General features: G+C 41.8%; 1 protein-coding gene across 4 annotated transcripts in view; it reads left to right on the top strand.

Annotated features, from left to right (window-relative positions):
- The first annotated feature begins 3,230 nt into the window (after window positions 1–3,230).
- The window catches only part of LOC121515928 (ecto-NOX disulfide-thiol exchanger 2-like), a 149,948-nt gene continuing 126,870 nt past the window's right edge, over window positions 3,231–26,308 (top strand). For all 4 annotated transcript variants that reach the window (XM_041796882.1, XM_041796880.1, XM_041796881.1 and 1 more), the window contains exon 1: window positions 3,231–3,359. In XM_041796882.1, coding sequence (XP_041652816.1) covers window positions 3,338–3,359 — 22 coding nt within the window. In that variant the 5' untranslated portion in view covers window positions 3,231–3,337. The remainder of the gene's footprint in view (window positions 3,360–26,308) is intronic.

Below are 26,308 nucleotides of genomic sequence, written 5' to 3'. Positions count from 1 at the left end.
CACATGGACAAGTGCTCTCTTGCTTAAGATGAGCCTTGCAGGTTTGTGCAAAAAAGACACTCATGAAAACACATGCAAATGTAAAAGTGCTTTTTTAGATGCACTGCAAAGAAAACAGCATCTCTGTTCTCTGGTTCCGGTCATATTTTATCTGCTGGAAAGCGCCCTAAAGGGCACTATTATGTGACTCATTTGCATTGACAGGGCACACTTAAAGCTCTTCTTAATGCTTTTTCCACTGGAAGTGCATGCAAAAAAAAACTTTAAAGCTTTTGTCCTCTGAAAGGACGTCCTAGACGGCACTATATCACAATTTGTCCACCAGAAGGCACTCTGGAGGACACTTTGTCATGTTTTATCCGCTGGTAAGGCATCCTGAATGGCACATTATCATATTCTGTTTATTGCAGGGCACAAAACAAGGCTCTTTATAACTTACTGCACACTTGCAGGGCACCCTAGGGCAGGAGTTCTCAACCTTTTCAGCCTGTGACCCCCAAAATAAAGGTGCCAGAGACTGGGGACCCCCACTGTACCTGGAGGTGCCTGAACACAGACATGCACATTCAATAAGTCATGTGGAGACAAGGCGGTCCATACGGAGGAATAAAATGGGGAGGTTTCTAGGACCCAGCCAAACTGGGGGCCCATGGAGGTCAGCAGAACCACAGTCCATTGTAAAGTTAAGCTGTGAAAACCATATTTTATATTTGACCTGAATAATAACCACTCTTATCGAAGAAAAAAAAATCTCTCTTTTATTATTTATGTTGTAAATAGCCGTCTTTTAATGAAAATAATTTTTGTTAAATACACATTGAAATGGGTTAAAAATTGCTTAAATTAGTTAATAATGGCAAGAAATAGTGGAAAAGATGTTGAAATTGGATTTTTAAAGAGCATAAATGGGTTAAAAGTGGCAAAAATTTGATAAAAGTGGCCAAAAAAAATCAAAAATGGAATAAATTGGCAAGAACGAGCACAAAAAGGGGTAAAAGTGGGTTACAAAGTGGCTGTTTGGCTATTAAGTGCAAAAAATTGAGAGAAATGAAGTGGGCTTGAAGGAAAATTAATATAAACTGGCATAAAGGGGGTAACTGTGGTTAAAATGTGGCAATTATGAGGCAAAAACAGGAAAAAGTGGCATGAATTGGTTTAGAAGTGAAAAACAGGCAGAAAAAGTGGTGGAAATGGTATAAAATTGACAAAAATTGATTTTAAGTGGCAAAAAAGTTTTAAAATTGGTGTTAAAAGTGATGAAAAAGGGTTAAAATTTGATAAAATTGGTGTAAAGTGGCAACAGTGTAATTTAAAAAACAGTTTTTTTAAGGCATCTGGAGACTCCATCTCGGTGTCTCGCGACCCCCAATGGGGTCCCAACCCCAATGTTGAGAACCCCTGCCCTTGGGTGCACTTTACCCCATTGTTCCACTGGAGAGGCATCCTGAGGGCTCAGTATCCCTCACTGCTAGAGCTCCCTGTTAGGACACTTTGAGTTGAGCTGCCCACTGGAAGGACATCCTGAAAAACATTTGATCATGTTTGATTTATTTTACCACTCCAGACCAAATCAGAAAAAGGTAAAAAGCTTTTACTGGGGAGCCAAGAGTGAAAATTATTCATCCTCAACATGAGGATGGTTTAAGAATCATCATATCTGTTGTTTTTGAGGGATTATGTTTTTAAGTAGAACTATTATTTTCCTCCAAGATTTATTTTTGGTGTTTTGAATTCAGGCTGTAAAAGAGCACATAGAAGAGCCAAACAGAGACAAAAATGACCTTGTAGGTTTGGGCTAAACTCTGGATATTTGATACTTTTGTCTCCACTCCTGGTGTTTTGTGAATCGGACCTTTAGACAGTGGTCTAACAGTGGTGCAATCATGGTGCTCTCAGCTGCATGCTATGCACTTACTAATGCAACTGTGATATAAATATTACAGCAGACTACTTACAGAAAACATTTTAATACATGATTAATAATCAGAGAACTCAGATTTAATATTAATGAAGATAACGGCACAGGCCTGTCTGTGTAGTCATTAATGATGGAGGACTGAGCATCCATCTCCTCTTTCCACAGATCTAAGAAGAGCTGCTGATTTAATGTCCAACTGTTTTTGTCCCTATGTAGGAGACCAACAGTCGAATTATGGTTATGTTGAAGTTATTTATGCATTTTTATTTTACAGCTAGCAGGGAGAAAAGAGAGCGCCCTGAAGAAAAGTCTGTCGTCAAAGGTGTTGATTTGTTTATTTGACCTTTGGGATTCGAGGGTGGGGGGGGGGGGGGCTTTCTGGGGCTCATGGAGGTCAGCAAAGTCATGGTTCATTTTCACCCCTTAAAGCCTGTTGTATCATATGTGATACATACTTTTATGATACCTCTATCTCATCAATATGATCATAAATTACTAAAAAACTACTGAATAAAATCTGATAAATGATAAAAATGCCCTTAGGTGGATTATCAGTTACCAAAAACACCTAATGATTAAAAAGAGATACAAAAAATATAAATGTTAAATTTTATGGAAATTTTGATTTTTTTGGATTTCAGTGGAAAGTAAAATAAAAATTTCAGTTCCAAAAAAATTTGAATTTTCAGACTTCATAGCGAAGCAATGATGTGTTTAAATTCAGGATTGCAGACATTTAAATAGAGCAAACTAAAATGATGAAATTATTGTGAAGAGAGACAAGAAATGGGCATAAAACGGTCAAAAGAAGTGTAAAATGGACAAAAAGTGGCGGAAAGTTCTGAAACTGAACACTGACAAGTGGAAAAATAAGTGCCAACACTGGGAAAAGCGTGGCTAACATGGGTTAAAAGTGGCCCTAATGCTACTGATCACACGCACACACACACACACACACACACCCATACTGTCTTTAAATCACAGCTGGGGGGGGGGGCAGCTCTCTGGGTCTGCAGGGTCCAGCCGGTTCTGATGGGTCTGACAGTGAGCTAACGACGCAGCAGCAGAGCTTCCACATCCTCTGACAGCTCACCTGTGCCTGAGTCCACCTCCCCTCTCACTGAAACAACCAGGAGGCTTGTTTCCGCTGGTGAACAGTCCTAGAAAACAGCGCAGCTCCTCCGCGCGCAGCGTGCACGCCCCGCTTCTGACGTGAAGCGCGTGCACGGCGCGGCGAGGGCGGGCTCTCCTGCTGAAGCGGGGTCCCGTTTCTCCCGGCTGCTCTCATTGCAGTCCAGTCTGCTGAGCGGAGCAGACGGACCGGGAGGACGGCGCCGGTGCTCCTGTCTGGGATTTACCTCTCCTCTCCGTCCTGCGGTGGTGGACCCTCCAGGAACCGCAGCTCTCCTTCCCTGGACAATGTTTCTCCTGCAGTACACAGGTACGGAAGCAAGTTTCACCTCTCGCGCTGTTTCTTGTTGTCTTTTTAAGCAGAAATGAAGTGTGTGTATCCACACACACTCCGACTGTGTGATGGTGTGTGTTGCCGCAGGCTGCGGGGTATCTCTGGACTTTAATGGAGTTTTTCAGGCCGTTTTTCCACCTCTGTGCTCCTTCTTGTCCAGGATGACTTCTACAGCAGTAGGGATGTTCTGCCGTCTTTAGTTTCCAGCTGTGGGGCGTATTCCAGCTGTTTAGACCGCATATGAAGATCTCTGCTCTGTGTGAGGGACGTTTGGACTCTTGTCCTCTGTGTTTGGTGGTCATTGTGCTGATACAGTTGTTCTAATGAAGACAGTGGATCAGTTTATCTACGGCTGCTCTAACGCTGACTGCCCCTCTAACCTGCCTGTCTCTGGATGAAGTTCCTCTCATTCATTGGTTGCTACATTCAGGCAGTGATTAGAGCCTACCCTGCAGGTGCGCCTGTCTTATTTAGATAGAGCTATAGATTGTCTTTGCTGCAGCTTTTATATTTCTGTGTCATTTATACCCAGGTTTCCAAAATGCAGAAGCAGCAGGATTTTAAGTAGGACATGGTCTCTGGGCATACAGGATGTAATTAAGCTGAGATGGTGTCTGAACTCCTGCATTAACCTGCTTACTTTGCTTTATTAAAGCACTGACTTATTTTAGTCTCGGGTCTTTGTCATTGCCATGGCTTTACTGACTTTAAAGATGGTTTTTTATCCCCTGTTTCTTATGTGAGAGGTTGAAAAAGCAGCCTCTTCATTGGTAGAATGCAGTTATCACAGCTGTCCAAGCTCAGTCCAAAGGGGGGCAACAAGACTTAACTCAGGCTCTTGAGGATGCTTTGCCTTTTGGAGGCATCTCCAAGATCCTCAACCAAGTCCAGTCTAGGGCTGGGCAATTCATCGCAAATTAGATTAAATCGCAATATGGCATGCTGCAATATTCAAATCACAGACAGTGAACTATTTCTTTAACCTTGAACGTGTCAAAAAACAGTTTGATACAATCTTTTTTTCTTTTTTTATGCTTTATGCCAGTGCTACTCAACCCTGCTCAACCAAAGAGCCAATTTGTTGAAAATAGCCTGCCTTTACAAGAGCCACAATCTAGAGGTGAAAAGTGGCAAAAACAGCTTAAAGTAGCAATAATAATAAGTTAGAGTTGGCAAAAATGGTCAAAAAGCAACAAAAATGGGTGAAAAGGGGGAAAATGTGGAGTAAAAGTGGGAAAAAAGGTCAGAAAGTAGCAAAAATGGGTGAGAAGTGACAAAAAGTGAGTTACAGTTGGCATAAAATGGTACAAAAGTGGCAAAACTGTGAAAAAATTTAGTGAAAAGTGACTAAAGCAGTCAAGATTGGCTAAAATGGGCAAAAACTCAGGAAAAAAAGTGGTACTTAATGACAGTAAGTAGCTTAAATGGGTGAAAATGCAGAGAAAAAAGGGGCAAAATGGGAGAAAAATGGCAAAAAAATGGGTTAAAAGTTGCAAAAAACTGTCAAAATGGGCAAAAAAGTAGGAAAAAAGTGGTATAAAATGGCAAAAAATAGTCCTGACAGGAAAAAATGGGATACAAGTGGCCAAAAAGTGGCAAAAACGGGCAAAAAAGTAGGAAAAATGGTTTTCAAAGGCAAAAGGTAGCTTAAATGGGTGAAAAGTGAAGAAATGGGTGAAAAAGTGCAAAAAGTTTCCCTTCTTTAAGGTTTTCAGGGGGAATAATATTTAAAATTAAGATATAAAAGAGCCACACGTTGAGTCTCACTGCTTTATACATTATTAAAACCTTCAAGTATCTTTTTTATTTTATTTTATTTTATACAAAAATCTTACTTTTCTTGCTCATGCATTTATTTTTCTTCATCAAAATGAGAAGAATATGAGAAATGATCATCCCCTTCAATAAAGCGATTGATATCAAATTTGCTTTAGTAGCCAAAATCACAGAAAGATGTTTTTTTCTAAATTTAGCCCTAGTTTAAACTCATCTGATAATGTACGTGTTATAATAGAGAATGATTTCTTGCTTATGTTTGTTAAACAACAGAAAAACTGAGGAACCTAAATCATTGCATTTCAAATCGCAATATTGCAGGAAAAAATTGCAATTAGATTATTTTTGCAAATCGTTCAGCCCTAGTCCAGTCCAGTTGCCCCCTTTTGGACCATGACCAGGCTGAATGAGAACCTACACAGACACTAACGAGACAAAGATAAGAGCATAACTGGTCATCCAGCATTCAAAAATACTTCATTTAGACTAACAAACATGCAGCTAAGGATGGAAAAGCTTCTCTGACTCTTCAGAGACAAACTGGTGATGCATGACGATGTGCTTCATGTCTTCTCTTATTGCTGGGTAATTTTAATGTCCTTTCTGCCATTGTTTTATCTTACAGCTTCCCCTCCTCTCCTGATTCAGTCTCCTCCAGAGACACAAACATGCTTTGAATCAGAATGAGTAACTGTGGGGTCAAGAGCCTCCCCATGACCACTGGGAGAGATAAAACACTCCCTCAAGCCTTGAGACAGCCATTTAGCTCCACACTGCTCTCTGATCAATCTGCAGAGCATGCTCAGATTGGCTTTAATGGTGCGAGGGAGGAGGCTCTTTGCTCAGATCTGTTAGAGAGGAAAGGTTTAAAGGTAGTGCATCCATGTTGGAGGAGGAGCGTCAGTATTTCAGCTTTAGGAGCGCTGAAGAACAAGTGAATTCAGAATCCAGAGCAGACAGTATCTGACAGCTTTAAAACTAGAGCTTGATTGCTTAGTGCATGGCACCGTGTGTCTAAGAGGGTTTCTAGCAGCTGTCACTAAAAATGGTGGCAAAGACAAAAGGAAAAAGCAGTTCAAGTCTGAGTCACTGGCACACTCTGTGAAACCAGTTACCATGCTCACTGAAAATCCATCATCACTAGAATGTGCAACGAGCTCTGTGGTTTTATCTGAAGAGAAGGAGTAGCTGGTGTCTGTCTCATCCATGTTTGGGACAAACTCTCACTGCCTTTCAATGACTCCGACTCTCTTTTACTGTCCTGCTCTGCTGCTGCCACCTGAGGCTCTGTAGCTCACTGACGAGACACGTTTAGCGTCGAAATTCAGACGTGAATTCCACATTTATGACCAACAAGTGTTGGTTGTTGCTTTTTAGGTAATAAGAGACTATTTGTGACGTTACTAGCACTGTTAAAATGGCAAACTAGATAAGTTGTGTTTACATGTATTTTTAGTGTTTAGGCCTTGTCCACATGTAGTTGGTTATATCTGGAAAGTGATGGCTTTCTATGCATTTTGATCTTCACTGCCACTATGCTTCTTTACCTGTAATTTCCACATAGGATGACTGCGCCGCGCACTGAAGCGCCGCAGGTTTGCTTGGACTGAAGGCGAGCGATCTTGCTCACTGGGGGCATGTCTAGAGCCCTGATCAGCAGGCAGACATCCCACAAGAACTGTGAATTCATGCAGGAATAACATGTCAACAGCGGACTATTTTACCTTTTAGGGTTAATTTATCATCTGTTTCGGTATAAGTCCATGATATTATTGCTTCTGCCTTTGGGTGAGTACATTAGGAAGTTAAAGGGTTAATGTTTGCATAAAGGATCTGTGGTTTCTTAATCTAATCTGAATCTAAATATCCTCAGTAGTTAACTTTTCCTCTTCAATGGCGCCGTTGTAGCTCTGTGACCCTCTGACCTCTCTGTGACCCTTTGCTCTCGCTGCAGAATGAGACGTAATGTTGCTAAAGTGATGATTTATGATCGGGAGTCCGTGCATTGTGTTGTATTTTGAAAGAAACGGATATTCTACTGTCTGTCTTGGTGCTGTAGCAGCCATCATAAAGAAACACCTGACTGGTGTGAGAGCAGAGTGGAGATGCCTCCTTCACAAGACGCTTGGCTGCTTTTGTCGACTTATTCTCTTCATGTGGCGCTCGCTCTGTCTCACCATCTGTCAGACTGGTGCTGAAGACTGTTGGTGCAATAATGTGATGGTTTCAGTGCCTCAGCACTCGTTCTGAGTCTGTGTGACAGCCTAATGTAGGGTTGTGATTGTTTATTTCTGTGTTTAATGCTTAGTTAAGTTCTTCATGCCCCGCAGGAACTCTATTAGACTTGGTCTGATTGTTCAGCTTCTGAATAAGAACAGCAGCATTCAGTCTGAAATGTGTTTCTTTTATTTAAAGTAGGGGTGTGATTCTCTTTTTCTCAAGATGATTTGATTAAAATCTCAATTCACATTCTCCAATATGATTCACTAACAACTTTTTAAAATACAGGATGATTTGGTTTGATTTGACCCGGTACAAACTGATCATGGATTCAAAATAACGTTTTGCTTCAACAAAACTAAGAAAAACATGAAACTCCAGTGTCTTTGTATCTTAACTTTTCATCAGGTGCCCAGGTGTCTGACTACTGTCCTTGGCATTATTAATCCTGATTAGTAAAAGCTAAAGAAGCACATTCTCTGTTGGCCTTTGCCCTCTCTGTGTCATCATTCACACCATGTTGGTATTTTCTCATCTTGTATTGTTTGAGTTATACGCTGATGACTTTGTCATTTTCTCTTCCATTTCAGTGACTTCCTCTGATTTTTGCAAATCATTTTCCTGAAGCTCTCAGCCTTTGACTTTTCAGTGAGCATACCTCTGAGTCCAGAGAGGATCTGCTCCCATCTCTTCATGAACTCAGGGCCATCAGTACTAAAAGCGCGGGCTTTATTTAGACGGCCTCTGGGAGTTCTTTGTTGTCGTCTATTCTGTCAGAGTGACAGCGTGCCAGCACAGCTTGTTTCTTGTTTTTTTTCAAATCATCAAGTTCACTGAAAAGACTTTTGACGTCTGTAGCTATGTCATCGTTAAAACACATCTGTAAACCTCCACAAGGAAAGGGCGGGGCATTAACCCTCAGGGTTACCCTCACTAGGGACATTTTTGTCCATGTGGGAAATTTCTTCCTCTTTCTCTGCTCACCATTTTGGCTCTGTTAGTGCTTATGGTCTAATTTTTTGCAACAAAGTTTCTTTCTTGGCAAATTTTGGAATTCAATTTTCAATGGCTCTAATAGGTCAGAGTAACACTGTGAAACAAATTTACTACCCTTTAAAGCCATGAACTCATTGAGTGCCAACCCTTTTATAAAATGGAAAGTGGCTTGTGCCAGCCTTTTTTGGCCACCTTGCAAGACCCATAGAATATTTTGTACTATGACCCTGAAAACACCAAATAGCTAAAATGAAAGAAGAAACTCTCTATTTCATCATGGAAAAAACCTTTGCACCTTGTTCTGTTCTTGATTTATCTGAAGTTGAATTGAGGCTAGTTTCACCAAAAAGACCATTTTTCTTCTAGAAAGCTGAGAAAAATGCATTTTTGTGAAAGAGAGTCTGTCAAGCAAAACAGTGATTTGAATGTTATAATTTTGCCTTCAATGACATAAAAGACATCTGAAAATATTACAAATGTTATTTTATTGTAAAATAAATAAAATTAATACAAAATACAGCACAATACAACTGGACGGGACCCCCGATACGCCCACGTCCTGTCCTGCTTGCGTGTCCCCTGGCACTGCCTGTTAATTATAGAAGTAATATAATATATGATATGTTACATAAATTATATATAATGTATAATATATAATTTTTTTGTTCTTACCTCTTTTTCTGCCAGCAGACGGTGTTGTAGAGCTGCATGGGGCTTGATCTTCTCTCATGTCTGCTTCTGAAATCACAGTAGCATGAGTGATGGTTTCATTCCATAAATTTGGCTGAATAATCAGTGGGTTTCTAACGTTAACTTACCTCCATCGGGACGTTGAACAAGATCGGCTCCACTCACTCAGCAGCCATTCCTGAGAGTCTGGGTCGGAAAAGTCCGTCTCTGAAGTGTCGTCTCTGTATGCATCCAGCTGGCCAGTGGATGCCTTTTCTCTCCGACACACGGGGGAGACCTGGCGGCATTCTTTAGCCTCTTGGCCGGCTGAATGAAAGTGCTGATCCCTGGAGTTGCTGTTGGTTTCAGTGAGTGACCGATTTGTCACGCTAAAGTTTAAAGTTTCTTCCGGCGTCCGCTGGCGAAACTGGCCACTTGACTCCCTCAGTTTTTTGGGGGGCATTTTGTGCCGATACTGAATATTTTAGGACTTTTAGCTTAGATTACCTCCATCCTGGCGTGCTCTGATCTCAGTGACTACGTATCCCAGAAGCCCCAAAATTACTCACAAGGAGTGTGAGAGCGCCCCCTTGTGCCAGCTGCCATAAAAAACACTTTGACGTATATGCGTCTATGGCACTCCATGAGTTAAGGACAAAAATGTCCACTTCCAATAAACTGCTATAAAAACTTGACAGATTGAACTTTTTTTCTGCTTTTTTTGCATAAATCCCTTAAAAAACTTCAGCTGTGCTCAAAACTACCAAACATTCAATCACTTTGAGGATTTTAACCCTTTAAATGCCAGTGTGATTACTTCAAGTCAGTGTTGTTTTTTATGATAAAAAGTAAAAGAATTATTTCTAAATTCAGCTTGGACATGTCAGTGATTAGCCAAAATTATGACTTTGATGCAATATTAGTTTTTGTGTAGAATCCGATTTAAAATTTACAACCCTCTCTAGTCACAAAAGACAAAAACGTCCACTTCCAAAAACGGCAAATAAAATAGCATACATTAATATTTTTTTCTGCTTTTTTTGGTCAAATCTTTTCATCAACTTCAGTTCCAATCAAAACAATTGATTATTGAATCATTTTCAGGATTTTAACCCTTTAAATGCTAAATGCAAATTATTGATTATAGAATGGAGTTTAAGTTTTCTTCAGTTCAGTTTCAGCTAGTTGGTAAAGCAGACGATCTCAGGTTCACAATGCTGAAATTACTCTTGAATCTGTTGAAGGTGTTTCCTTTCATGTAAATTCTTGATGCTGGATAGAACGCCAAACTAATCCTGTCTAGTTACTAAATCAACTTCCTGTTTCTCTTCAGGCTTTCTTATGCATCTGCAGCTTTTTTGACCAGAGATGTAGAACATTACAAGTGTGGAGCATCAACACTTGAGGAAGTGTTCAGCCTCTTCCAGATCTCCAACAGTAGAATCTGTGTGACTGTCAGTCCTTACATTGTCGTACCATCAGCCTGGACAGGCAGACTGACAGACTGTCAGACCTTTACCACTGAAACATTAAAGAGCAACATCCTGGCCTCCCTGCTGGACTTGTGCTGATGTTTGTGTTTTAGTAATGAGGGACACCACAGCTGTCACTTTAGTGTGCACACATACGCAGAGCTGGATCTGCTCGTCTGCTCGACATTCATAGCATCTTTGTAGCTGCTCTGCTCTGTGGAGAAAGAATGGACCAGAGTTTCTTCTACTCACGCCAAGAGAAGCAGCAAGAAGTATCAGAGCGGGCAGCGTGATGGATCACCAGTGGGCTGTAGGACACTACTGCTGCACGTCTCTGGAGTTACCTGTGTCCACTGCTGCTGCTGCTGCTGTATTACAATAAATTTTCTGCTGTAGCACTGGATGATAAATGGAGCCACTGAATCTAACTTTGATTCAGGAGCTGCATTGTGGATGGATTTTCTTGTTTTAATATCATAAGAATCGGCTGTTACATTTACAGTGGATGTATTTGTGAGGAACCTGAATTTATAGCAGGAAACTTCAGGACATTTATTCCACCTCTGCTGCTGTCCTATGGATAAACGAGTGAGCAGGAGTCTGGCATCTGTGTTGAAATCTGTTCTCCCAAACATTGATATGTTGAACATTTCCCCGTAGAGAAAATGGAGAAAGCTGAGACCATGGTTCAGTGGGTTTGACCAGAGAACGGGGCGTCCACAGAGATTGCCTGTCTGGAAGGCAGCCATCGCTCCACTGTAATAGAGACTGAGAGCCAAGATTTATGTGGCTCTTACTTTAGGAAGAAGGAAAAGCTTCAGGGGGGGTAGAAGAAGCATGAAAACAAACTGGTATCAGAGTGGATGGAGAGATTGTACCTATGAATGCATTATTAATGGAGCTGTAGAGGTGCTCTGCATGCTCTGTCTTATGGGGGCTTTTTGGCTCAAAGTGAAAGTGAGAGAAAGTGCTGTCATGGCTTAGTGGGTAGAACATGTCTGTAAGACTAATAAGTTCATAGTCTGGTTCATGCTGAAATTATAGACAACTGGCAGAGATTGGGTCAACTAAACATATTTTTGAGGTGAATTTAGTTTGGGCTGATTCTCAGTGTGCAGATCCCTTCAGACCACAGCAGAAAAAGCCGATCTCAGACGTCAGAGGGACGGCTCTTAGAGGTTCAATGTCTGAACTCAAAGGAAGCCCTGTACTTGTATGTAAGTCAGACCCCCACTGCTGCTTAAATGCAAGCCTTTTTCTGCACTAGGGCTGGAGATCATTGATTTCTATTGATCTTGATTCTTTTATTGAGACTTCTTAACGATTCAAGCACTCAGTATCAATACCTCGATCAATTCTTTTCTATTATTTCTCAGAAAGACAGAAGAAAGAAGAAGAAGAAGGAAGACGCCTGACCACGGACTGAATCAAACATTTCTGGCCTTCAGGAAACACAGCTGATGCAACAGAAACACCTTTCACATATCATTTAACTAAGAGAAGAATATGTATATTTGATGGAGTCCTCTTATGTGATCCTATCCAGCTATTCCATGGGATTTCTGAGCCGTGGATCCTGCAGCATGGAGGGCCTGATACCAATCAAGAAATCTCTCAACCATCAGGAGGAAGAAGTCCAGCTTGTTCACATCCAGCTGCTTCTCTTTCAGCACTGTCTTGGCCATCGTAGGTCTCTTCATCCACACAGAGACTGCTCTGAGTTTTGCTGCCTGCCTGGTCTCTGCTGCAGTGCTGTAGACTTTGTTTGGAGGAGGGACAAAGCCTTCAAGTTTGAGGATTTCCAGCTTCCTTGCAGGAACTTCCATGTTGCATTGTCTACAGCAGTGGTTTTCAAACTTTTTTCACCCAAGGCACACCTAAGGTTAAGCCAAAATCTCAAGGCACACCATATTTAAATCGATACAAAACAGTCTTTGTAAATAATGTTGCAGTCAAGGTGGCCAATAAGGGGGGATAAAGGGGAGAGCTTTCTGTGACCCAGCCAACTGGCGGATCATGGAGATGGCAAAAGTGGGCAAAAAGTGGCAAATATGGGTTAAAAATGATGAAAAAGCATGGCAAAAATTGGTTAAAAGTGTCCAAACAGTGGGTTGAAATTGGAAAAAAAAAAACTTTTTGAAAGAGTCAAAATTGTGGCAGAAATGGGTTACAAGTGGCCTTAATGGGTTAATTGTTGTAAAAAGTTGGTAAGAACGGGTTAAAGGTGATTTAAAAAGGCCAAAACTGAGCAAAAAAAGGGGTCAAACAGGCAAAAGTGGCCAAAAATTGGCAAAAAATGGCCAAACAATGGCAAAATTGGGCGAAAAGTGGCAAAATGAGTCAGAAATGGGCAAAAATTGGTTAAAAGTGGCCAAACAATGGGTTGAAATGTTCCAAAAAAGTGGCAAAAATCGGTCAAAAGAAGTAATAAAAAGTGGCAAAAATGCTGGAAAAAAAAGCAGCAAAATTGTTCAAGTTGTCAAAAGAAGTGGCAAAAATGGGTTATAAGTGATGAAAAAGCATAGCAAAATTGGGCAAAAAGTGGCAAAATGAGTCAGAAATGGGCAAAAATTGGTTAAAAGTGGCCAAACAATGGGTTGAAATGGGCAAAAAACTTGTTGGAAAGGTCAAAATAGTGGCAGAAATGAGTTACAAGTGGTCTTATTGGGTTAAATGTTGTAAAAAGGTGAAAATTGAGCAAAAAAAGTGGTCAAACAGAGGCAAAATTGGGCAAAAATTGGTAAAAAAGGTGGCAAAATAGATCACAAGTGGCAGGAAAGTAGCAAAAAAAGGGTTAGAGGTGGTAATTTGGGGTTAAAAGTGGTGGAGAAAATGGCAAAAAATGGCCAAACATAGCAAAATTGGGCAAAAAGTGGCAAAAAGGTAGCAAAAATTCTGTTAGCCAGGATGCTAGCACCAATGCTACTGATCCAACACACATGCACTGATATCATTAATAAATCCCAACTGGGGCGGTCCCATTCTGTGGTGTTTTTCAGGGGTCCAGCCTGGTCTGTGGGCCGGCCTGGTTACAGTACTTGCTATTAAGTTGTAGTAATAACGTATGGTACAGATTCCCACAGACTTGCCTTAAGGCACACTAGTGTGTCTTGCAGCACTATTTGAGAACCACTGGTCTACAGTCACCACAGTCTCCTTGTGTGCCATGCCAGACTCTTCCCACACCTCTCCACTCTCTACCGGCAGGACTTCTCCCCTCGTTGTCTGGCAGACAGCTTTGGTCTGAGAGGTTTGCCTGTTAGCTAATTCTTTAAGGTAGTTTGCTGCTTAAATCAAACACTGTCTCATTTCCTGCTCTGATTTTGTCCCATTAGTCTACAAAATACTTGAACACAGATGGCAGCTGCAGACTAAAGCATCTAACATTCACAGTCAGGTTTCAGAAGCCAGCCAACCATGACTCCTTCAGATGGTTATTCAGGAGGAAAACTCTCTTTTTAATGTGAGCAGCTCTCCTCAGACCTGAATCTGATCATTCGGTCCACCGTTAATCTTGTTTTCTTTTACAAGCACGGCAGGATTCTTGGTATTCATTAACCTTGGATAAGGAAAACATCATTAGTATGTGGTTTGGACTCGGATTACTCTCTCAGCCCTCAGGCAGGTCTTGTTGAACTTTGGGAGGATAATGTCAAACAGGTGCTCAGAGGAAACTGTGAAGCAAAGAGAACTTTCTCTACATCTGTGTGGATGTTACTGGAAAACTGTGAGAAAGCACCAAAAACCATCGCAGCCCAGGCTGACTTTGGCCATCGAGGTGGGAGTAATAAATAGCCTTGTGCTTGGTTGGATGATATTAGCCTCAAACTGAACTTTTCTCAGCTCTCTCAGCAGCGTGCCTTTTTAAAGCTCTCTTGAATGTTTTGGCTGCAACACCGGGTCCAACTCTCTATGGCTGCTGCTGTCCCAGATTCTGGTCCAGTTTGTGTGAACAGCCTGTGGGGGGTGAAAAACACGTTTGTAATGACATTTGACAGTTTTTAAAACAGATTAATATTGAAAGGTGGCAGTTGTTGTCATTGTTACAAACTCTGAACTCTTTTTGACTTCAGCTGAACTAGTGGTGGTCAGAAAACCATTATCAATATCGTCACCGGTAAAATCCTGGAATCAATTCTGCAGCATTGTCGTCACATTTTTAAGTGCATCTGCTGAGTTGTAACACACACACTAGGCATGACTGATACCATTGTTAGTGTAGCAGAGTAATGTGTGACAGACAACAGCAACAACCCAAGCATCGCCCCTTAGTGCCGTTGTAACGTGCACCACAGTAAACAGATAAAGCTGTTCTTTCTGCTCCAAGTTTATTGTCTGTAAATACGACATAACAAGTGTGCTCAGTGCAGAGCATCTCTGTTGGCCTCTATGGGACTCTACCACAAGCTGCTCGCTGCATTGATTTTTTTAAGCCCATCATGATTCAAAGGAGGCTGTGTGGTAAATCGAGCTCAAAGAATCAGCTGTAAACACAGTCATTTCTTACACTCAAAAGTAAGGGTCAACTGATTTTTTTTTATTTTAATTTTTTATTTTTTGTGGATATCGTTAGCCATTATTATTAGTGCATATGACCGATATCCGATAACAGTACTTAATGTGGCAAAAGTAAAACTGGAGGTTAAAAAAATTGAAGAAAAAGAAACAATTTGGCACCGACTGTCAGCCTGAGAAACAGCACAGAGAAACACTAGCAGCAGGAAACAGTAAGTGATGCCGTGTGTCAGTTACACTCAGCCTCAGTGATGATTGGCTGGTATTGTGTGGCATCCTGCCAGTCCAGATGGTGTTGTTGGTGGGACATTTGGTCAGACTGTAGAGAGTGAAAACACACAGATGGGGGTAGACACACCTTGCAGTGGAGCCACAGTAGCACACCTTTGGATTCAATGATTTTGGCTGAGTATTGGTAAAATAAAATGCACAAACAGGAAATAGGCAAATATCAGCATCAATGATAAGCCAGGCTGATAATCATCAGCACCTCAGCTAAGTTTAAGTTTAATCATTAGCTTTGGTTACATGAGCATTCATTTCACAATCCAATTAAATTTATTCTGATCTGAGATTTGAACTTCTCAGTTCACATGCATGCTGAAAGATGTGATCTGATTCAGAGGTTCATTCTCGTGCATCTACATTTGATCAGAATCAAACTGCTCCAACATGTACAGTATGCACAGTCAAATCTCCAAAAAATGTTTTTCTATAAAGATTTGTTCGACTACCGGCGCACCCCAAAAAATATATTTCTACCACCATCACAATATAATGTCAGATCACTCAGTTTTTAAACCTCCCTGTGCAGAAACATTGTCTTGTCTGTACCTTATATTATCTGATTGACATCTGAGCTCGGGCTACACGGTGGTGCAGGGGTTAGCGCTGTTGCCTCACCGTAAGAGTGTTCCTGGTTCGCTTCCTGGTCAGGGCCTTTCTCTGTGGAGTTTGCATGTTCTCCCCGTGCATGCGTGGGTTCTCTCTAGGGACTCCAGTTTCCTCCCATCACTAATCTCTGGCTCTTTAGGTTAATTAGTGACTCCAAATTGGCCGTAAGTGTGAGTGTGAGCATGCCTGGTTGTCTGTCTCTCAGCATAGACCACTCCTCTGGATCAGACTGAAATTTCTTCCCAAATGAACCAGATCAGAGTATTTTATTCCTAAAGACGTGTTTATATGAAGCACTTTAATTCAGATCAGGCTTTCTGATTACAAGTGGTGCATGGAAACATAGCTATTGATACAGTTCTTCACAATAAAGGCCTGTAGTTCAGTGCTTTTATTGTGAAAGCCCACATCAGGAAATGTGGCTTCGGTTGCAGCTCGGCTCAAATCAGCAAGAGAGAAATGAAACTCCAAACTAGAGGAGCATTTACAGAGGAGTGAACTCAGAGAAGCTTGTTTTAGGGAAAGGAGAGCTGTAACACCTGACTCTGCACTTGAATGCGTTATCTCTTTTAATGGTGCCAGATAATACCATGATATAGATTTACGGCCTACTGGTCTGCATACATTTAGAAGGGTTTTGCATTTAATGCTTGCTGTAACTGGAGGCCAATGTGGAGAGATGAACAGCAGAGTTGCACGCTGTCTTGGGTTGGTTGAAGACCAGACTAACTGCTGCATCCTTGATCATCTGCAGGGGGGTTTAAATGTGTGTTCTGGGAGGTCTGCCATTAAAGAACTGCAGCTGGAGCCATGTTGCGTGTGCTGCCATGTAGGGTCTGATCCTCTTGATGTTGTACAGAGCAAATTGGCATGACAGTGCAATCAAGGCCACATGAATCTTAAAGATTAACTGGTCATTGATCATGACACTCAGTTTCTGGGCTGATTTAGTGGATGTGAATCTGTTTCATCCAACCTGGATATTGATCCATTTTTAAACGGAGGGACTGACTGGGATGATAATAAGCTCAGTCCTGGATAGCTGTAGAGGGCGTTCCATCATCTGTTTAGAAATATTAGTGAGGCAGGATGAGATCTGGGTCAGTTTTGTCATCTCGTTATGACAGAAAGAGCTGGGTATCAGCGCTATCCTCTCTGGATAGTTGCAGCAAGTAAAATGGTGTTTTTCAAGAAAAGGAGGGGGGCAAGGACTGACCCTTGAGCCCCCCCCTTTAATAAGCCCTCTCCTCCATGATACCCTAAAGCTCTCCCTGTGAGGTAGGATGTGATCCACTGGAGGCAGATCCTGACACACCAAGGTCAGAAAGAGTGGAGAGGCGGCTGAGTTCTTCTCTGAGTTAGTTGGAGCAGCTATCCTGTTACCAAAGTTCAGTTTCAAACAGACTGATTTGGATCACATCGGTCGCTTTTGTGCCGTCATGTCTTTAATTTCTTCACACAGATAAACATATGAGTGGAATGAGCTAAATCCTGCGGATATATTGATCTTGTTTAGTGAAGTCTAGAGATGAAATCATTAGACTTCACCTTTAAGCCTGAAAGTTTCACTGTTTAGATCAGTGATACTTGAAACATGGCTCTGGAGCCACATGTGGCTCTTTTGTGATGATTTGTGACTCTTTTATGTCTTAGTTTGAAATATTCCCCCAGAAAGCCTTAAATAAAGGGAAACTATGACCTCAGAAATTATCCATTACAAGTCTCATTAGTCAGATTGAATCCCCACATTAATACAGTTGGCTTTAATTTTAAAACTTTTTTTTTGTCAGTGTATTTCCATTGACCTTTTTTGAAAGTTTTGGCCATTTTTTTCATTTTTTTACAACTTTGAATCCATTTTTACTGCTTTAAGCCCTCTTTTGTCATTTCTTTTTGCCACTTTTGCCCATTTTTACTATTTCTATCCCATTTTTGCCACCAGTTTTTTGCCTATTACATCCTGCTTTTTGGTATTTGCAACTTTTTCCCTTTTCTGCAACTTTTCGCTCATTTAAGCCATGTTTTGCCACTGTTTTCAGCATTCTTGCCACTACTGCTTTTTGACCATTTTTCCCACATTCTTGCCCATTTTAGTCACTTTTACACTCATTTTTTGCCATGATTTTGCTGTTTTTTGGCCTTTTTTGCCTCATTTTTTGGTTTCTTCCCACCCATTTTTGCCACTTTCTGCCCTATTTTGCCACTTTTTCTCCCTGTTTTTCCACTTTTTGCCATTTTATGCCTACTTTGCCCCTTTTTTGCCATTTTTTTGCTGCAGCTAGACCATTATTTGCCATATTTAACTTATTTTTATTGCCACTTTAATCAGTTTTTTCCACTTTTCACCACTTACATTGTAGCTCTTACAATGGCATTGTTCAACAGTTTGGCTCTTTGGTTGAGTAACGCTGGTTCAGATCTTTGGTCTGTCAGTGGGGTTGTGTTACAGCATCTCAGAAATAACTGAGCAGTGTAAATGTGCCCACGTTCTCTCTCCTCCTTGTCCTTCAATATTTTCTGCACTTTCTGCCAGTGAGTGTTCTCAATCAGAGCACAGCCGTACATCTTCTAGTTTTAACGCTCTCTGACCTGTAGGCTACCTCTGCGTTAGCGCCAGCAAACTAAACTTTTTTCTTCATCCTCCCGCAGCTCATTCATCGTCCTGCTCTGCAGTCCATCAGCCGGGTTATAGAGATGATGTGTCATAGATGCTGAATGCTGTTCCTTGTGGAGGCTGTGGCCTAAAGGGGGAATACTGACAACAGCTGACTTAACACCATGGCACTGAACACAGCCATTACAGACAGGGAGGTTATTGGATTCACAAATCAGCCGTGGCTCGGGGAGTCGAGTGGCACCGGGCTTTATGGGTAATATTTCAGAGATCGGTGGGCACGTTGTCAGAGTGGGGCTTGGTTGTAACGTGAAACTGGTGCAGGAGGGAGAGTCAGAGGAGATTCTGAGCTCTGCTTTGGCCTCAGAGAAACACAACAAGAGAAAAAAAGACATTATCCTGTAACCTGCATTTCCCAAACAAGGTCTTATCAAATATTATAGCTCCAGGGTGAAATGGGCTGAAACACGAGCATCGTTTTCTCTTTTCTTTCAGTGAAATTGTCTCCTTCAGTTTCGTGACCTTGCCATCTTATAAACACTTCCTTTCAGCATATCTCGTTCTATTACACTGCTTTATGTGGAGAGTGGGCCTGCGCACCATTTATTCTTTGCCTGCCCTTTTTTCTCTCCTGTGGACCAATAAAATTTCCCCTGAATCACAGGGAGGTCGATGATAAACTGTGTGTGAGTTTTGAGGCTGGGTGGGAGGAAAATCGTCTTCCTGTCTTCCTCTTCCCAGAGCTGAAACATCCGGCAGGTTCTCAGTCATGCTTTATGTACCAACAGGGAGATAGATCAATGTGAGGATTAATTATTGTGTCTGAGGCGATGGCATCACCAACAACCGGCATTTTTCAGGCCTGAACTTTAGCTTGTTAGTGTGGTCTCTGGACCGAAGCTGTGCTGAGAGAAAATTGGTCCAGACTCCAGGGGTGACCACTGAGGCTCAGCGTAGCTCAGCTCAACACCTCCAAGAGGCAAACCAGGAGCCCCAGAGCATTTTCTGGGCTTAGCAGCACCTCCTGGTCTGCAGGTATTTGATTAACTGTTCTAGGAGGTAGTGCATGCTGCAGTTCTTTCCTGTTTAGCTCTCATTGCATTGACCACATTATTAGGAGTTATCCCAGCTTGCTGTGATGACTGATGGATGGCATGAGGAGAGACCAGAGAGGACACAGCCAGATCGTAGCCTCCGGAGCTTTCCTTTCACACAATCTGTGAGGCTTCATTTGTCCCGTTTTGGTAATTAAACACAGGAGGCCTGCTCAGTGAAGTCAGGCTGCTGGCTGGGTTTCTCTGCTCTAATCTTCCCATAAGACCAGATAATCAGTGAGGGAAGGGCTTGTTTCTTCAACCAGGCTGTCATCACTGTGGTGGTCACAGATATTAGATGGTCTGTCCAGTTATGACAAGTCCTTAAACACACATGAATGCTCTCAGCCAGGATTTATCAATCGTCCTCACTGTCAGACATCATCATTACTGTTTTTCTTTTATTCATGGATAATGACACTGATAAGATACAGCTTTAAAATCCTGCTTTGTAAACACATCATCTGTCAAAGAACACATAAAAATGTGATTACAATGTTTTGTTTCTGGCACACTGAAGGGTATCATATTTATTATGTCATAAAAAAGGAGAGAGTTTGTGTGTCTCGAAGTACGATTCAACCCCGTTTGGGATGCTCACCACAAAGGTCATAACCTGACACGCCAGATGGATTTGTTTCACACATTCATCTGGAAAACCTTCAATACTAAGCGTTTGGGAAAGGGCAGAGGATTTGAAAAAACTCAAGGTGTAATTGGAACGTTCTGTCACATCTTTACGGACCAATTTAGAGGAAATAAACACGTGACTTAGCCGTGACCGAGGTGCGTGTGCGCAGCTACCGAGAAATATTGCGAACCATGGCGACTGTAGACATGTCAGTCCACGACTTTTGTCGTTTTTGTAAAGAAAACAACTCACTGCTGTTCTTTGTTCCTCTTTTAACGAGGAAATGTCGTCAAGTTCTGATAAAACTGGCGCTTTAGCAGCATCCATGCTAATCAATTCCGCCGTATTGCACCGGCCTCTTGTTGCTGCTTGCTTACGTCACAACTCTGCCGCACCTGAAAGTCCCGCCCTTCATCGCTGATTGGTCCTGTCACTTTCTAACCGGGCCCAAACGGTTCAGACGGGAGCTTTGCAAGATGGATTCGCCAGTGAGAAAGAAGGAAATGGGCGTATCCATCTGCTTTGCAAGGTTACCAAGGTCATTAGTTAAAGTGAATATTCTACTTCTAAATCCAGTGCTGCATTATTGTCAGGCTATGCAATTACTATTGCTAGGCTATTGCAATTAAATTTGGCTGATGGACCCTCATAAAGTGTAAACAATATGGCTGGTAGTGTTTGAGCTGGCAGCAATAACTGAACGTCATTTGTTTGAATGGATATAAAGATGTTCAATATCAGGCTTACTGGTGTGGATTTAATCATCAAAGTCCCCAAAAGTCACACGAGATCCAGACTCACTGGAAATGCTGCTGTAAGAGATTTAAAGGCATTACTAGCACCAATGGGAAAGAACAACAGCTAGCTTTAAGAGCAAAAACAAGTAAGAGGCAAAGATTTATGGTTAAAAGTTATTAAACTTTTGATAAACCGTGTCACTTCCTGCCGCGTTCGACGGCGCCGGTCTGGAAGGCATTTTAACGATCACATTCAGAGAAAAACTGTCACACAGCCTCCATTCCTCGCTGCTGCAGTGACTCCTTTGGTTCTTCTTCTCTGCTTTAAAACGGTAGCTCATCCTGGTTTATAGCACTGACATTTAGCACGGCTTAACGAAGCAAAATATAAAGCTAAACCAAACGGTATCAGATCGGTGCTAAAACTCGTGTACTCGCCGATACTAATACCTGCATTTTAAACTCTATCGGAAGTATTTCCAATCCGGTATCGGAATCGGAACAACCTTTTTCTAAACTATCAATATTCTCCGAATTTTCCTTAATAACGCAGCGAGCAGACTGAAACTAAGGATGTTCCTGAGCATCTATTTCCCCATTCAGCTAAATGCTCATGTAAATTTCATTTAACCAACTAGTCTAAAGAGGAGGTGAGCCTCATATACAGACTTTAAACGTCAAAACAGAGGACATTCAGACACGGTATCGCTTGTTCTTTCTCAAACAGAGTATAACATCATGATCCTTTAGCTTTGAAATTTCCAGTTAGTATTTGTGATGCAGTTTTTGAAAGACAAATCGAAGGGATCTGAATTAAAATTGACTCTTCAACCCATGTGTCTGTGATAAGAAAATTACTGTTGGCTTACAGGAAACATCACAGTGTTGATTTATGTCCTCTTGCACTAAATAGAAGCCGTCAGCCTCTCTAATCAGGTTCGTCTGCACTTGTTTGTTTGTTGTTGCCTGTTCAGATGAGATTTATTGACTTGTGGGATGATCGTAGAAATCATAGACTTCTGTATGATTGCCTTTCCTCTGTGCACTTTGTTTTGCTTTCATCCCTTGTTACTGGCAAACTTTAGGATGATTGTGGTTTAAACATACAGCCAGAAGGCAAACAGCAGACTGAGGTTATCAGAGAGATACCCTAGAACTGTTCCTGTGGGCAGAAAGCTGCTGAAACCTCCCCAGAGGAACATTTTGACACGGGCTTTAGAAGGTCTGAGCATCCTGACCAGATCCTCATTAAGCAAAACCAAGAAACCACCAAGATGGCAGCTTCAGGAGACGCCTCTCCAGAAGCACTGTGGGGTTCTCAGTCTGAGGGATACAGTCTCATTAATGTGGATCCCAGGACGGACTTAATCCCCCAGAGCTGCATAGAGGTAACAGAGCTAGATATTCCCGTGGTACAGCAGTGGTTAATCATGTTTGAAGACCCGGTCTTGTAGCACTGCCTAGATATGATCTATCAGCTCCACGAGTCTTTTCATGTCTCCAGTTATTGTCCTAGAGGGGTACTACAGAGACAAAACAGCGGCTCGCTGAAGCCGTCTCAGCTCTTCCTGTGATCTGCTGATGAATGGTGAATGTCTGTTTGATATTTATCTCTGTAAACATGTTACCACAGCGGTCCGCTGCCTCCCTCCTCCCCTCTGGTAGAGCCTGTAGTTTATAACGGTCATAAAACGATGCCACAAATGCTGTGGGTGCTGTAAAATTCCATAATTAAGTTTCACATTCATTTGTATCACCAGTCATAACCCTTGTGGAGCGGTCCACAGCTCCACAGCCAAGAATGAACATCTTGTTAAAGTTAAGAGGGCGTCCTCCTCATTCTGAGGCCCGTCCAAACATATTTCCAGCAGTAGATCATGTTGAAATATTTAATTTTTCATGTCTTTGATAAATCTAAAGAGATGGTAGTCGGGGTAACAGCTTTTTAAATCACTGGGTGACATTTACACAGGGCCACAGGCTCTGCAGGCTGCATTGTGGAGCGGTGGTCAGGGATGTTGCCTCACAGCAGGAAGGTTGCTGGTTTGAATCTCAGCTTGTTCTCTTTGTGCATCGATTCTCTCTGGGTTCTCCAGCTTCCTCCCACAGTCCAATGAGATGCTCCTTTATAGGTGTGAACATACCTACTTCTGGTTGTTTATCTCTATATTCCAATTCTGTGATTGGATGGCGACCAGTCCAGGGCGCACCCACTTCTCGCCCATTGGCAGCTGGAATCCGCTTCGGTCACCGTGACTCCAGATGGGACAAACTGATGATGACTATAGAGACTTCTATAGTGGAGCTGGGAAAACAGACATTGTGATAGTTTTATCTCTGCAATATACGATATGATTTCTTCATCCCATCCATCCATTTTCTATGCCGCTTATCCCGTTGGGGGTCGCAGGGGGTCTAGAGCCTATCCCAGCTATCATTGGGCAAAAAGAAGAAGAAGAGGCGGGGTACACCCTGGATTCATCGGCAGTCAGTCGCAGGGCTGACATATAGATTAGGGCTGCAGTAACTGATTCATTTTGTAATCGAGTACTCTATCGATTCTTCTGTTGATTAATCGAGTGCTCTAATAAGAAATATTTCCTTTTGTTAATCAGTCACTTTTGCTTTTTCAAAAGAAGAAGTTCTAGAGAAATGAGAAAAGAAGATAGGTCCCTTAAATAAACTACTTCTATGTTAAAAATTGATATTAACAGGTTCTCCAAAGAAAATATATTTTAGAAAGTGCAGTGAAGTTCTGATAGCAATTTACATTTCTTAAAGTTGAAAGGCAAGGAAGATATATAATGACATTAGATGCCAGATTTTGGGTTTTGGGGATCCTCTCCCAGGAAATTTTTGGTGCCAACACTTTATTTCTTCTGTTGTAGTTTAGTTTTATTTTCCAGTTTGTCATTAAAGTGAAGGGACAATCATTTTATCATTCACACAGCGGTCTGATGATGTCTGAACTGTGAACCTTTAGATTACAGGAATATGGACGATTTTTTTTTTAAAGGGGGTTCACTTTTAATTTTTGCACGTTTTTGTTTGTGAGTTCATCCACCATGAAAATATGACCTTTAGGACCATCCACAGACATGGAGAACACATTTTAAGGGATAAAGCTGCGACTGGGACCTGTTGAATCCTGACTGTATGATGATGAACTTTGACCTACTTAGGCTCTGTCTCAGTCACTGTCTGTGGCAATAGTGTCTTTCTATTTCATTGGTGTCAATTCATTATCAATATAAGTCTTATCAAATCATTCGGGATGCTGAAAAGTTTTGAAAAATATGCTGGAATCAAGACGTCAGTGCGTTGAATTTTAGATCATTTATGATTAAATGTATAACGTGCACACATGGAAGAGAGAGAGAGAGAGAGAGAGAGAGGGAAAGCACCAAAACAGGACTTTAATCGTGACTCCTGATGGTTTTCTGTCAAACTGCTGGGTTAATCAGAGAAGTTTAAGAACTTCCTGAATGTCTGCAGACACAAACTGAGCGCTGTCTCACTCCAGCGAGTCATGAAGGCAGCGCGTAAAACCGGAGATCTGCGTAGGTTCACCGGTGCAGGCATAGAACTGCCACGACCAGTGGACGCGTAAAAACGCAGGATGAGTGCCAGTAAACTTCACTACATTATCTTCTCCGCCTTCGTGATTTCCATGCCTCGCATCATGCATCTTATGTAATAGTAACAGCAAAAACAAGTGCATTGTGCCACATAAATAGCTGTCCGTGTGAAACACAGCACAGTGTGCAACAAACAGCACGATGTCCAAGCTTACAGCATGGACATATATGATAAATGGCTGGTTTAAGCGAAGCCTTGAGGGAGATAATTTGCCTCGAGGAATTTTTTTAATCGAATCACTTGGATAATTCGAGGAATCGTTTCAGCCGTAATATAGATACAGACAACCAGGCATGCTCACACCTACAGCCAATTTAGAGTCACCAAACAACCCCAGTGAGCATGTCTTTGGTGGTGGGAGCAAGTTGAAATACCCAGGGAGAGCCCAGGCGTGCACAGGGAGAACATGCAAACTCCACACAGAAAGGTCCTGACTGGGAAGCAAACCAGAAACCTTCTTGCTGTGAGGCAACAGCGCTAACCCCTGATCTTAGGTTCCTGATCTTATGTATTTTCCATTAAATTCAGGCAATAAATTGTTATATATTCTATATGAGAAACCCCCACATGGATAGATACATTTTTTGCAGTGTGAACTGAAAACAATGACATTTTTTCTGAAGCAATTAATCCATAGTAGCATGAATCTGAATATGGGGGTGCAACAAGCTTTAAGCTATAAAGAAGGAGGCTGGGCTGGAGGTGAAGCTTTGCCAGCAGCAGTGTGGTGCATCAGCATTGATGCAAGCAGAAATTAGTGAGAAGTACGTCATATTAAAATGTACACCTGTGTTCACACATTTTTGTTACATGTGCATAAAATCTCTGCCGCTGCAAAAAATGAATCACACAGGCGCAGTATCAGCAGTTATGAAAAGTTCTGCCAATATTTATAGCGAGTGTATCGGCTGAACATATCAGAAGTGCAAATCAAACATCAGCCTAAAATAGCAGCAAAATGCACTACCAAATCCTGAGGGTCACAAGATGCTTTTGAAGCCTTTATTGATAGCGGAGGACAGCGGACAGAATCTGAGACAGGGATGAGAGAGCTGGGGAGAGGCCGGATTCGAACCCTTGCCCACAGCGCACACTGGGCACGCCTCAAACTACTAGGCCAACCAACAAAGATAAATTTATATATTTTTTTTTTTTTAAATGAGTTGATCTTCAATTTAAAGTGAAATATTTGGTGACTTTCCTGCTTAAATGTTTGTAATGTGGACCAATACTCCCTAAAATGTACACTTGTAAATGTTTTGTGCAACATTTTGTGCTTTATCCACCTCCAGGGAAGGCGGGGGTCCTTGGTCTCTGACGCTGTTATTTTAGGGCTAAAAGGTTTTGAAAGCTCTGGCCCTGGCTCCCTCAAGGAGGCCAAAAAGAAGCCCCAAATGTTAAACAACTACCAGACTGTCTCCACTCAGCTTCTCCTGACGCAGCTCTGGAGATACTCATTTATCAAACGTGTGTAGAAACCAGCACAAGTTTGGGTGTAGAAATCATCCTATGACACGGCCCATGTGTGATTTATGAAACATGCGTATCTGGGTGGGTGTTGATGAATGCGGCGGCTCCAAGGTTACAACAAGGAGGTAGGTAGTACAACCAAGAAACTCGGTCCCCCTGTTAGTGTTTCTATTTCCAACTCAGGGAAGTAAAGGAAAT

This window comes from Cheilinus undulatus, linkage group 10, assembly GCF_018320785.1.
Source record: "Cheilinus undulatus linkage group 10, ASM1832078v1, whole genome shotgun sequence".
NCBI lineage: Eukaryota > Metazoa > Chordata > Actinopteri > Labriformes > Labridae > Cheilinus > Cheilinus undulatus.
This window is presented reverse-complemented; position numbering and strand designations above follow the sequence as displayed.